The following is a 13,192-nucleotide window of genomic DNA, read 5'->3' as shown; positions in this document are numbered from 1 at the left end:
TCCAGTTCGCCGAGTGTTACACTCGGCAAACTCTTTGCCGAGTGTTTTTGAGCCTTCGCCGAGTGCCTGCGGCACTCGACAAACTTCATGTTTCCCGTAGCGAGTGGACGGTGGACGGGCAAGGTCGAGTGCGTGCCCGAGCTCGACCTCTGGTTCGGGCTCTCCGCCGATGCCAAGGCCTTGGCTGCTGCTGACATCTACGCCATGGACTCCCGGCCACAGCTAGTGGACCCTTGGAAGGAGCTTGATGGCGCAGCACCCGAGGAATGCCAGGATTCCCAGCTTGTGAACCTGGGCTCCGGCAGGTTCTGCATCGCGAGGTTCTTTGGAACTGCGGCGACGGACGGTGACTCCGGCGGCGATGAATCAGCTGACAAGAGTTCTGTTGTCCTCACCGGTGTGGAGGTGGTGCCACACGCCGCCGGTGATTGCAATGGCAACGGGGAAAGGAAACTGCAAATGACGAAGCACAAGTCGAGACGTCTGAATAATACTGACGACGCTACCGTCGAGGCGGTGTTCTGACTTCTGAACAATGCTTTGCTTACAAGAGGGCTCCCCGAGTATCATAAATTACTGATGTATCATTTCGTAGATCTTTCTAAAATTTTTTTGGACTACATGCATCTTTTCATGCAAAAATTGAAGATTTTTATGAAAAGTGTCCTAATCCACTCGGGCATATCCACCTTCGACTCTCAATTTTGCCACCGCCATCTTGCGTGTGATTTTGTAGTTGGGGTCTTGGGGTTAGGATTAAGGGTTCTGGCTGAGGTTGACTAGAATTTGGCAATGATGATAATGACGGAGGCGAACTATCATGTTGGTAAATATGTTCTACCTCTCTAGTGACACTCTAGCCACAGCAACGCGTGCATGAGGGGATTTGTCGACTATGGCCTGCGGTGATTTGTCTTTCGTCTGTTTGCCATTTCTAGAGTAACATTGACTTCGGTATTATATCCAGCAATGGCAATTTCTTATGCACTCTGAACTATGATAGGTCTGGTACCGTGCTCTATGATTGCGTAGAGGAACGAAGCTGGCAATGCCAGGTCATCAGCCGCAGCTACACTGCGTCGCACGTTTGCATGTGCTCAAAGTCAATCTGGATGCCTGGAGGAGTTGAAGTCTATGAAGAGCAGGGAAGGTCAGCAATGCGTCGACCCGCTGGCCGCTGCCCTGCAGCTGCCACACGCAACCTACCATCCAAAGGTCACCATGGCATCCTCCTCGTGGCTTCTCTCGCTCTTCCTCCTGCTTCTGGCCGCGTCGTCGCCCGGCGCCGTCGTCACGACCTCCGGCACGAGACCTTAGCCGTCGCAATGTGAATACTCTGGATTGATTCTTTGATGAAATCTGAGATTAGAGAAGATGTTGTTGTTCTTCCTATCTTATTCTCTGCCCGATCTCTGAATGCTCACGCCCTATTGTCTCCTAGGGATGTTGCAACCGTGTGGAAGGCCTTTCTGCTCTTCCAGACGTTCCAAAGAAGCAGGGTGATGACCGTCGACATCGAGGGCTAGCCGGCTAGGTCACTGCTGAAGGTATATCAGTGTCTGGTGTCAACATCTGTATGCCGGATGGTCATGTCTTCTTGAAGAATACAAGGGAAAAGATTATTGGGTAACAAATCCCTTGCATAGTTAAATCCAGGAGAACACCCCATGCTAACTGTTCATCTCCTCGTCGGCAGTTCAGTACAGTTTGATCATTCGACATGAACCACCACGTACTCGTCAACTGACGTGCCAATCAACCAAGCGTCCTTGACCCAGAAATGTGGGTTCCGTAACAATAACACCTAGGCAATAAACACTCAAGCAGTCATTTTCAGCATCCCAAAAATGAAGCAAAACCTTACTTTTTTATCAAAAAAACTGCTTATGGTTAGAACTTAGTTCTCATCTGCAGGTAGATATATAGCTAAAGAAGCAGGAAGGTGAAAAGAGATTCAGTATCATCTGAATCCGATAGGCAAGTGAACCAAAATATCTTTAGTCAAGAAGTCACTGGTCAACTTAAAAGAACTACTAGTGTACACAAATGGCCGGACCAATGTGTGGCTAAACTTAATCAAGTTTCACCTACAGAGTCCAGTTTGCGTAAGAGAGCCACTCACCTTGTGACAGCTGAAGAGGCGAAGACTGTACATTTCAAGAAAACTAGTCCAGTTGGGCTACAAATGGTAATATAGAAGTGAGTATGATGTATACACAGTGCTTCATCATCATGATATAGTGTAGCAATGAGCCACAATATCTATGTCTAAGTAGGTATCTGATAGTGACACATGGGAGTTTAAAAAGGCAGCCCCTTGCCCCAAGTAATGTGATATCTCCAGCTGAGGTTTATAGAATTAGAGTTTGCCCCACATTGAATGACAATTGTTACAACCTTTACTGCCCATGTCACAAAAATGTTTCACTTGCAGTTACATACTTACATTTAGATACAAAATAGACAGACAATCTGGCAAATGAGCTCCTTTCTTTGTCAGATATATTATTAAAATATTTGCCATATTCATTTCACGGATGGACAAGTGCCTAATACATGTTGATGTGCATGTATTTAAAGCTGATCGATGTGTCACAATACAACACACTTCACTCCAGTTCCACATTAACAACCATTGACCAGCTAGGCTGCCTGTGAAGTGAATATCTAGAAAAAACAACGTTCAACCAGTAGCAGCCCTGATTCAAACTATATAGCCCATTGCTGTCATCCAATGTGAAGTCTGGACAAAACCAATTAATTGCTTCGCAGATGACTTGGTTTAGACCCCATTGCCCAACACCAATCTAGTTCATCTTCAAATCTACTAGTATTATTCTAAATAAACCTCACCCATCTATATATAACAATCTCTCAAGCATCACAGATGTAAGGTAGACGGTACATACCAGCTCATAACCTTTCAAGAGTTGTCACAGCCTTCAGCTGGAGATCGTGAGGGTTAGCACCTATCTTCTTCTTTGCTTTTGTATTCCCTTTGCAATAGTTTGTGCTATTTTTATCTTCAGAAGAACAAGGATTTTCACAAACTATGTCATCTATGATTCACTGTTTCCTTTGGTGGAAGTGATTACTAATATACTTAATGTTATCCTGTTGAAGTAAAGTTTACATACTTGATAACAAAATATAATTTGATTTTGTTATATTGGCAGCTGCATAATCACTAGTAGCACACACTGGAAACAAGAATAGGCAGTTTGAGAATTATTGAACACTTTCACTTTTTTGTAGTAATCATCATGGCTAAGCCTTTAAATTTAAACTTTCTGCCTTATCTTACAGGTTTACAATTTCAAGAACTTTTAATAATTTATTGTGAGATACAAGTTATTATTTTAACCCTCTAATTGCATATCTCCAGATCATATCACCCATGGGGAACAAAACCACAACTAGCTGAATAAGGATGCTATGTGATTCTGTTCATGCCAGCTAATATTATGGTTAGCTATTAAAAATGGATTGAGAAATACCACAAAGATCAAATGCTGACCTGAGAGGTAATGTCAAAGAACGCTGTACGCTCTCCATGCAGTCTAGAAACAATTGGAGCTGGAGGTCCTGACGTTGCACATCCAAGATTCTCAGAAGCTTTGCCAACAAGTGTCCCAAATACCAACCCTAGGCCTCCAGTGTTTTTTGTTACGACTGGGCAGACACAGCTGTTGAACTACTCCTTCCGAACTGGCGAAGAGTTTGCTCTTGAATTCATGCAAAACAGGGCAAACACAACGAAGCCTTTGGTTCCAATCATCTCTGATGACAGGACCATCAGCACCAGCTTCACTCCTTGGGGGGAAGAAGCTAATATTTCTGGAGATAAACCATCAAAGAAGCTGTTGACATTTCCTCCATTCAGTGAAACAAGCAGTCAAGGATCAAATAAGAGGAACCTGCAAGAGATATATAACTCTGGATCAACTAGAATGAAGTTTCTCTGCAACTTTGGTGGCAGATTCCTACCAAGGCCAATAGATGGCAAGCTCCGGTATGTTGGTGGTGAGAAGCATCTGATTCAGATTAGCCGGGGAGTGTCATGGCAAGGATTGATCTGCAAGACAACCAAACTCATCAGGCAAGCTCACATAGTCAAGTACCACTTGCCGGGGGAACAAGTGAATGTGCTCATTTCTGTTGCCTCCAATGATGATGTTCACCATATGATTGATGAGTGCATTGTACTAGAAGAAAGCAAAGAACGGCCAGCTTTGTACCTATTTACAGATGAAGATGATGAGCACCATGTACATTTTATGGTAGGGAGCTCATCAGATGAAGATACTGAAGCACAATACATTGCTCTAATAAATGGGTATGGATACACTGGACCAGGAGACAAGTTAAGTGCACAAGGTCCGGGGAGTACATCAGCCAGTGATCTGGATCAGCTGATATTTGACATTGATGATGAAGGATCAGTGACAGGGAGGACTGAAGAAGCCCCATCATGCGTTAGGAGCAAGTGTTCACAAAATAGTGTTACAGTTCCATCGAAGGCATCCAGGATCCCCCTACATAAGATTCCTCCCATTGTCATGGAACAAATGACCAATCAAGACTGTGCTATACGGAGTGATGAAGGCAAAGCAAGCTCCTATCCTGCCACAAAGTCAAGAAATATTAACACTGCTTCATCTATGCCATTGGAATTCGCATATCCATCTAAGTGGGAGCGAAATGGTAGTAATGGCACATCAAGGAAGACTACTGAACTGCAAAGGACAGCAACCAGCATGTCAAAGATTGGCCAAAATGCGGAAAGAAATAAGGAAAAGGAAAGCACGGCATTAATAACAGAGCTGGTCATACCATCAGACGAGAACAGTTTGAGGGTTCCATCACTGAGTTCAAACTACAGCAGCCCAACTCAACATACCAGTCCAGTTAACAAGTTGCTGAGAGAACAGACTGAGACAATCATCCAATTTATCCAGCCTAACAATTCAATAAATTTTGAGAAGTTGGTGACAGAAGATCCTGTTGGAAGAGCTGTATATGAAATGCTTGCATCTCCTTCAGGAGATTATCAAAAACCAGTGCACAAATGCCTGAGCTCTGATGAAAGCATGATAGACGCAATAAGGTATAGCTCCCAAGGAGACACCGCCCCTTATTCCGATACAGATCAGCTCACCAAAATTAGAACCACTCAGTTGCATAACCGGACAGAGTGGCCTGCTCCTACCCAGCCATCTGAGTCAAATGAAGCAGGAGCTCACATTTTGTGGGACAACACACACATCAGTGTGAATCCATACACCCATGAGCAGGTATTTTCAGTAAATACCGCTGGGAGTATAGAGCATACACTTCCTGATGTTATGTGCAGTGGTGCTGACAAGAACGATGATCCTTCTATGCCAATTATCTATGACAGAGAAATAGTACCTTCCCCACGTCCTTTTACATCTTCAGAAAGCAAGGCAGCTGAGCTACAGAAAAATGGTCCTGTACAGTCTTCAAGGGACAAAGAACAAGCTTCTCCCAGTAGCGGACAACACGACATACAAATTGTTAGGTTCACTTCACTTGGAGGCGATGGCAAACATATGCAAGTTGGAGCTTCGTCGGAAGAAGTTACAGAAAATTTTGCATCACCAATCTCAGAGCTTGAGGTACATCCCGTCACCTCCACATATGTAGTCATGAGAGGTAATTCCGTAAGCATTTTCCATGACAGCCTTTGCATTTCCTCTGATGGCAGGTATATGAAACCAGGGAAAATAAACTAGACCTTCCTGCAAATGTAACATTGGGTATAGATATTATAAGCAATGTCCAGGTGAGTAGCTCGTTTGTAAATTAAGCTAGAATCTTCAGTCCCAACTGCAAAGTCATTAGTTCAATGAGAAGTTCAGAACTATATATTTTGCAAGAATCTGCATAGTATCTTGTGGGGATCCCCACCCCGAGCTTTTTGCCATTGTAGGTCTTTGAACGTTGGACTTCGCTAGTTTGTCACTACAAAGAAGCCAGATTGCCAACAATGACATTGGCACTTTTATTTTCATGCCATTTTTCTCTTTTTATTTCATTTTTTCTTTTTTTATACCTGGACATCTGAAATGACCATCTTGCCCCTCATACATTCAACATAAAAAAATTTCAGTAAAAAAAAATGTGTAGAATAACTTACACCGCAAGAGTACTGTTAGGAAAATATACGGACAGAAGAAAAACAAGGAACAAAAAAGCTTTAGTACAAGTAATTTGCAGTTCTGGACAAGGAATCATCAATCAATCACATCATTGCACATGATTTTCCACAATGTAACATTGATGGTTTGTTTGACTTACACATCAGATAATAAGCAACGAGGACCTCGAAGATCTGCAGGAGATGGGCTCTGGTGCATTTGGAACTGTCTTTCATGGAAGATGGAGGGGAACAGATGTTGCCATCAAACGGATAAAGAATAGCTGTTTCATGTATCCATCATCTGAGACAGATAAACTGGTTAGTTGCTTAAAATCACATGACAAATTGGAGTCACAATCACAATGGAGACTTAGCAGTTAGTACTAGAATAGATCAGTGTCCCAAGATCTAGTGAACTAGCCTTTGCTCATCATAAAACAATTACAAATTTTATCACGCAGATTGTAGAATTTTGGAGAGAAGCAGCCATCCTCTCGAAACTTCACCATCCTAATGTGCTGGCATTCTACGGGATTGTGAATAATGGACCTGGGGGGACATTAGCAACTGTGACAGAATTCATGGCCAGCGGATCCCTCAAGAAAGTCCTTCTGCGCAAAGAAAAATTTCTGGACAGGCGTAAACGGATAACTCTTGCTATGGATGTGGCTATAGGAATGGAATACTTGCATTCCAAAGATATAATTCATTTCGATCTGAAGTGTGATAATTTGCTGGTGAATCTCAATGATCCATCTCGTCCCATATGCAAGGTGTGCCACCTTTCCATCAATATAATGTTTGTGTTGGTATAAAATGAGTCAGAAGAAATGTATAAATGGCCCCTTCCTTTCCATGTGAGCTGAAATAAAGCAACCGGTAAACTTGACTGCAGGTAGCTGATTTTGGTTTGTCCAAGGTGAAACAGACTACAATGGTCTCTGTTGGAATGAGAGGAACTCTTCCATGGATGGCTCCTGAAATGCTTGAAATGAGCAGCAATATGGTATCAACCAAGGTAGTACTCACAACCTATCTTGATGACCCCAAAAATTAATGGTATTACAAAGCAGAACATGCGCTGTGGCATTATCTGTGTTTCTCATATGGCACTCAATAAGCTGAAAACCAACAACTGAATTGTGATTTTGGTACTAAGATAATTGAGTTGACTAACTCTGTTATTCAGGAGGGTTATGTTTCGCCTCAGCTATTTCTGCATATTCAAGTTGCTTAAGTGAAGAAGAAAAGAAAACTAATTCTTCAGACTTAGTTATCTGTATTATCTACAATTAAATGTACCTTTATCTGACACTATGATAGGTTGATGTGTATTCTTTTGGAATCATAATGTGGGAAATACTCACGGGCGAGGAGCCATATGCTGGCATGCACCATGGAGGAGTTATAGGTTTGCTTAAAACATTATGAAGTTATTATAAAGGATATCCTCTGCTCTAACACTATCTGCGTTCCTGATCACAAACTGAAAATTTGCAGGAGGAATTTTGAGCAACACATTGAGGCCACCAATACCAGTATCATGTGATCCCCAATGGAGGGAACTCATGGAGCAGTGCTGGTCAAATGAGCCTGAGAAAAGACCAACTTTCACAGAAGTGGTGAGCCGCCTCCGTTTAATGCTAGAAGCCAATTACAACAGGCCACTGGTCTAACTTCCATAAGGACCACTATCTGTCTATGTTTTGAGTCTACGGTGCAAACCGTACCTGTGTGTAGATTCATATTGTTCAGCACGTCTCTTTCAGCAAACCTTTTACACTGTGTGTTATTCGATCTGTATATGTATGCGCTGGTATTTGGATTGGGCCATTTGCACGAGCATGATGCATCTAAGGTTTATCTGTTGTGGTGCTGTTAGAGAACTAAAAGTGAAGTTTAATGCAAATTTCACCTCTATAGCATTTTTAGTACTTAGAGCATAACATAGATTACTGTTCGAAGTGATCTCAAATCTCGGTCTTATTTGGCTTTCACATATCAATATCAGATCTGTGGTCTGTATGCTAAGATACATGTGGCTTTACATAATTTTGGCATAAATAATCCCTCACTCATCACCACCAGAAAAACAATTTGCAGGTAATTTAAAAACTAGTGCATTAGATAGATATTGATGTGCATGCTGCATGCACGAATAAGTATGACTGCTAAAATCCTTGCGAACAAATAAGTACAACTACTAAAGCATTTCGACTAATATAATCCAGAACAGAGCATCTCACTACATTTGAACCTATCTATCTCGATCACTCCATAGTGGAGTGGTAGAGCGCGGCACGAACCCAGTGAGGAAATACATCAAACAGTTCCGACGCATGCAGCAAAGGAATCAAAGCATAGAGAACTAATAGAAGCGGGCGTGAATGCGAGAAGACAGAGCTAACAACCCCGATACCTGATTGTCTTCAGCACGAACCAACGGACTCTGAGCTCGCACGAGCGTCGGCCCGGAGCCACTCCAGCCGCCCCGCCGGTTCCAGGCTACTAGTTCTAGCAGTGAGTTATGCCGGGGCACACGGCTGACGGCTCATCCTTCCGCCCGAGAAGAGCCCGTCTCGGAGGCTGCTATCCTCGCTGGAAGGTGAATCGGTTCCACCCTCTCGGCGACGGCGAACGGCGGCGGCGCTGGAAGCATCCGGGCCAGAGAAGGGCCGCGATTTCGCACATTGGACCGTTGGTTCGTGCATCGTGCTTGCACGCCTCGGTGGAAGGAAATTTTCGCCGACCTCTCAATTCTCAATTCAAAAAGGGAAAAGGAAATTGGGAAATTTCACCGAGGAATGACTGTGGATGAGATTTTCTGGTACGGCCGTCGTACAATCCAATATTTCCGTTTACGTCCCTAAAAATGGATCAATCGTGATCCTAATCAGCCCACCGATCTCCGTCGAATTATGGTTACACGGCTGAGATCGAAGGCTATCAACGTGGGGAACTTTTGCGGAAACATACCTTGAACTATTTAGTATCACATGGTCCAATTCATCTCCGACCCCAGTGAACACAGTTCCAGACTTCCAGTTCCTCCTCTCACCGCCGCCGCCGGCGATGCCCTCCGGCGTTACGCCGCCTCTCTAATGGGTTGCCCGGACTGAAGCATATTTCACTTCCTCTGCACGGTCCCGTCAATCCGCCGCCGGTGATCACCCCTGCCATAATTTGAGGACGCCGTCCTCGTCCCCAACACCTCCATTGACGCCCTGACGGGCCTCAGGGTCAGGGAGGGAGGGAGGAAGTTTGGCAGGAAGGTGGAGGATACAAGGATTTCGCGTCGTCTGGGTGGGCATTGAGCTAGAGGACCCGTTCTTACAATCGAGCACGGCGAGGTGGGCGACTCATGGCTCGGCCCTTGTACTCGTGCATACAGCATACATTCCTCATTCGTGCGTTCTATAAATTGCGTTATGCGTTTTGTTTGACAGGTTCTGAGAAGCATGGTTGAGGTCTTGAGGATGACCTGGGACTGCGCCTGGCATCGTAATTTGATTTTGGGCTTGTGGGTTCAGACTCTGACTGGACCGGGTGTAAGTCTGAATATCTGCTTGGTCAAGGAGACTTGTGTTTTATGCCAATTGAACCATTTTGTTTCCTGTTGGTCTCCTTAGCCTGTCCATGTCTGCCTTTCTGGTATGTGTTTGGTTATAGTTGTGTTGTGTCAGTTCTATCGGTAATGTTGACTGAATCCTCTCAGCTAATTGTGCTATTTAACACCTCTTGGGACGTAGGCGCGAAAGCAGTCAGATCTAGTCGAGCGGGGGTCTTGAGGTATTTAATCACGTGTTGATGAAATCTATACTGTTTGGATGGTCCATTTTTTATTTGAGACTCTAGAACTTCAGGTTCATGATAGCATAATCTTTCAGTTTGCATGGAAGGGTTATGTAGGACAATTCAGTGATACTTGCAAATAAAAGTATTCCGGAGAAGGATAAAAGATAGGATGATAGAACTAATAGACATTGCGATGACTGAGGACCAAATAGAAAAATGTTAAAATAAAAGGGAAACATATTCCACACAGTTATTCAGACAGGTATCTACATCCAACAATTCCATACGGTGGCCATGAGAATGATAAGTTTCTGTCAGTTTTCATTATATTTTATTCAGTGTACTTGGCATAGTGCTTATTTTGTTCAAAAAAAATCGACATGTTCTTTTGCCTATTGGCAGCCTTCTGCTTCAAAAGTCTACCTATTGCTTACTTGACAAATGGAATCATTCTACTTGTTATGTTAATAGCAAATTACTGAAAATCCATGAAAAATACCAGGCATTACCTACTTGAGTTTCGAATGAACAAAAGCAGCAGCAACTCAACCTTTTATTTGTGTGTAATTACCACTGTGATGGCAAATCAAAACAGATTTTATACCTTTGGCTCATTGCACTTATCACAAGTTGCCAACTTGTTCACAGAAGATTAAACATCTCTTCGTGTTGTCCAGGTACTCCATTTGGTTCATGCACCCACATATATTCCAATGCAGAACATTTGCTTCCTGGCACACCAATGCCAACTTGTCCACTCACCTACTCCACTTGCACTATAGTACTGCATACTACTCTAATGCCACTAGTATATATTACATGCAATTAGCTCACCTAGAGCAAGCCTATTGCAGCACAAATATGCAAGCACAAACTTAACAGCACTAAGCCATTAGCAAAAGCTACCACCCACCCCTGTATCCCCCATCTCCATTGTCAGATCCTTGGGTAAAACTAACGCCATGTGTGGAGGGGCCATTCTCAGTGATCTCTATTCACCAGTGAGGCGCACGGTCACTGCTGGTGACCTATGGGCAGAGAGTGGTAGCAGGAGGAGTGGAAAGAACCAGAAAAGGAGTTCTTGGGAGTTTGATGAAGCCGATGACGACAACTTTGAGGCTGATTTTGAGGATTTCGAGGATTGCAGTAGCGTGGAGGAGGTGGATTTTGGACATGAGGAAAAAGGTTCATAATTAGGACATCCTTGTTTTCTTATCCTTTAGTTCTTGCTGTTATTTTCTCTCTTGGGTTCTTGATTATGTTGCTCCTGTTTTGTTCCTTTGGTGTATGCTTTTGATTTCATGTTGATGCCATGCTTCGAATAGGTTTTGTTGTACCTTGCTTGTCATGGTTTCATATCCTTACATATGGTTATCAATGCAACAGGAGATCCAGCATATAGCTTTTGAGAATTGGAATATTTGTTGTTTTCTAGTTATGGAGCATATAGCATATATTTGTTGTAATCATAGAGGGAACAAAATTGGGGTTTCTCTTTCACCTTAACCTGTGTTTTTTTTATCATCTTGGATGCAGATTTTCAAATAAACAGTTCCATTTTCATGAAATTCAACGGCCATACTGCCAAAGTCGCCTGCAGGAAGCGAAAGACCCAGTACCGGGGGATCCGGCGGCGCCCTTGGGGCAAATGGGCAGCTGAAATCAGAGACCCATGCAAGGGCGTCCGAGTCTGGCTTGGCACCTACAACACCGCTGAGGAGGCCGCAAGAGCATACGACGTGGCAGCCCGACGCATACGCGGCAAGAAAGCCAAGGTGAACTTCCCTGACACCATCACAGCGTCTGCCAAACGGCATCCGGGACGTGTGCCTCGACCGGCAAAGAAGGTTATGTCACAAGAGAGCCTGAAGTTCAGCAGCGCCTCTGAACATGCCATCTCAGCAGGCAGCAGTACTGATGCCACAGTCGTCAAGATTGAGTTGTCAGAGTCAGACTCTCCACTACCAATGTCCAGCGCATGGCTTGATGCGTTCGAGCTGAATCAACTTGATGGATCGAAGTACCTTGAAGCTGGTGGGAAAGAAACAACTGAAGAAACTGATCATGAAAATGGGGTGACGGCAGATATGGTTTTTGGCAATGGCGAAGTGTGGCTTGCGGATGAATTTGCGTATTATGAGCCTTACCCGAACTTTATGCAGTTACCTTACCTTGAAGGCAACTCGTATGAAAACATTGACGCTCTTTTCAACGGTGAGGTGGCTCAGGATGGCGTGAACATCGGAGGTCTCTGGAGTTTCGACGATGTACCAATGGACAGTGGTGTTTACTGAGACACAGCAGGCTGAAGAAATCACTGTTTCAACTTGTAAGCGCCCTCACCCACATAAGCAATCGAGATGTCCATTTTTTCTGTCAATTTTCCTAAGAGTTGCTATTCTCTTACATTGACGACACCAGGCCCAGGGGCTGAGGGAAAAAACCAGGCATTATTTCAGGTGATTGCAGTGATATACCTCTGTTGACGTGTGATGCTACTCCAAGATTATTCCTAATCCTTTCCAGTTGGAATACGCAAGCGTGGTGCATGCTGAACTTGTGAGCTGAGAGACATGTTTAACTGTTGTGCTTTCTTCAATATCATGCTCTTCTTTCCCCCCAATCATTGTTCTATCAAGTATCAACACCATTGAGGTGTATGTGATTCTGGAAATCTTTCTGTATCAAGAGCTTGTGATTATCATCCAATTCAACTCTATCTGCTCAGCTTGCACGGTTACCCCTGAATGCCACAATGAAGTGAAAAATCCTGCTGTAGAACTTGAGTGCCTTTTGCAAATGCTGACAGCACCATACGCAACTTGCTGAATGAAAGAAGATATCCTCTATGCCACGCCCAGCATTTCCATCGAGACCAAGTGGTGCAGAAGCAAATTAAAAGACGAAGCGACTAACGTAATTATATTGACGGGAGGACCAACATGCCATTTGTTTGTGTCGCGAGGAATCTGTTAACCTAACATAATCGTTTACTGCCAAATATTGTTCCTTGGAAGGTGAGACCGAGGAACCTTGACACGAGACCGTAGTACAAAGCAAAAGATCGTTTCGTTTTTGACCAGACGGACGGCACGCCGAGGAATCTTTGCTAGATTGGACGTGACGGCCTCTTGTTCCTCCAGGCGCCGTTGCGTCGATGCTCCCCACGTGAATGCGAAGCAGGCTACGGTGAAATGCTCCGTCAGAGTTGCTACAGACTCAGCATGTGCTGAA

The 13,192-nt window shown here is 43.9% G+C and overlaps 2 protein-coding genes and 1 long non-coding RNA gene across 7 annotated transcripts; 2 read left to right on the top strand and 1 right to left on the bottom strand.

Moving 5' to 3' along the window:
• Positions 1-1,523: 1,523 nt before the first annotated feature.
• Positions 1,524-9,021, bottom strand: LOC117844646 (uncharacterized). 5 transcript variants are annotated; one of them, XR_011897414.1, is made up of 8 exons: positions 8,583-9,021; positions 6,322-6,464; positions 4,834-5,762; positions 4,239-4,736; positions 3,988-4,075; positions 2,910-3,917; positions 2,123-2,179; positions 1,524-1,804 (listed from the first exon to the last, which is right to left on the bottom strand). It is a non-coding gene; the product is annotated as an uncharacterized lncRNA (long non-coding RNA). The 5 variants fall into 5 exon arrangements; XR_011897412.1 differs by having other exon boundaries at positions 2,123-3,023; positions 3,518-3,917; XR_011897411.1 differs by having other exon boundaries at positions 2,123-3,936.
• On the top strand, positions 3,528-7,996 carry LOC117844642 (uncharacterized). The gene is made up of 7 exons (XM_034725377.2): positions 3,528-5,639; positions 5,729-5,806; positions 6,329-6,481; positions 6,625-6,936; positions 7,059-7,181; positions 7,487-7,574; positions 7,664-7,996. Exons 1-7 carry the CDS (start codon positions 3,528-3,530, stop codon positions 7,837-7,839), a joined length of 3,042 nt encoding a protein of 1,013 aa, XP_034581268.1. The 3' UTR covers positions 7,840-7,996.
• A 182-nt stretch (positions 9,022-9,203) lies between the features above and the next one.
• Positions 9,204-12,667, top strand: LOC117844644 (ethylene-responsive transcription factor 1). The gene is made up of 4 exons (XM_034725379.2): positions 9,204-9,513; positions 9,610-11,143; positions 11,495-12,287; positions 12,380-12,667. Exons 2-3 carry the CDS (start codon positions 10,921-10,923, stop codon positions 12,250-12,252), a joined length of 981 nt encoding a protein of 326 aa, XP_034581270.1. The 5' UTR covers positions 9,204-9,513; positions 9,610-10,920; the 3' UTR covers positions 12,253-12,287; positions 12,380-12,667.
• The last annotated feature ends 525 nt before the right edge of the window (positions 12,668-13,192 follow it).

Source organism: Setaria viridis, chromosome 2, assembly GCF_005286985.2.
Source record: "Setaria viridis chromosome 2, Setaria_viridis_v4.0, whole genome shotgun sequence".
NCBI classification, from domain to species: Eukaryota; Viridiplantae; Streptophyta; class Magnoliopsida; order Poales; family Poaceae; genus Setaria; species Setaria viridis.
The sequence above is the reverse complement of the archived record's forward strand: the minus strand, read 5'-3'. Positions and strand labels throughout refer to the sequence as shown.

Bases quoted from the DNA above. Each gene is read 5' to 3' on its own strand.
- LOC117844644 (XM_034725379.2), top strand. From the start codon at position 10,921: ATGTGTGGAGGGGCCATTCTCAGTGATCTCTATTCACCAGTGAGGCGC. The intron at 11,144-11,494 runs GTTCATAATTAG...TCTTGGATGCAG, and splicing joins TTTTGGACATGAGGAAAAAG to ATTTTCAAATAAACAGTTCC.
- LOC117844642 (XM_034725377.2), top strand. From the start codon at position 3,528: ATGTCAAAGAACGCTGTACGCTCTCCATGCAGTCTAGAAACAATTGGA. The intron at 5,807-6,328 runs GTGAGTAGCTCG...CTTACACATCAG, and splicing joins ATATTATAAGCAATGTCCAG to ATAATAAGCAACGAGGACCT. The intron at 7,575-7,663 runs GTTTGCTTAAAA...GAAAATTTGCAG, and splicing joins GCACCATGGAGGAGTTATAG to GAGGAATTTTGAGCAACACA.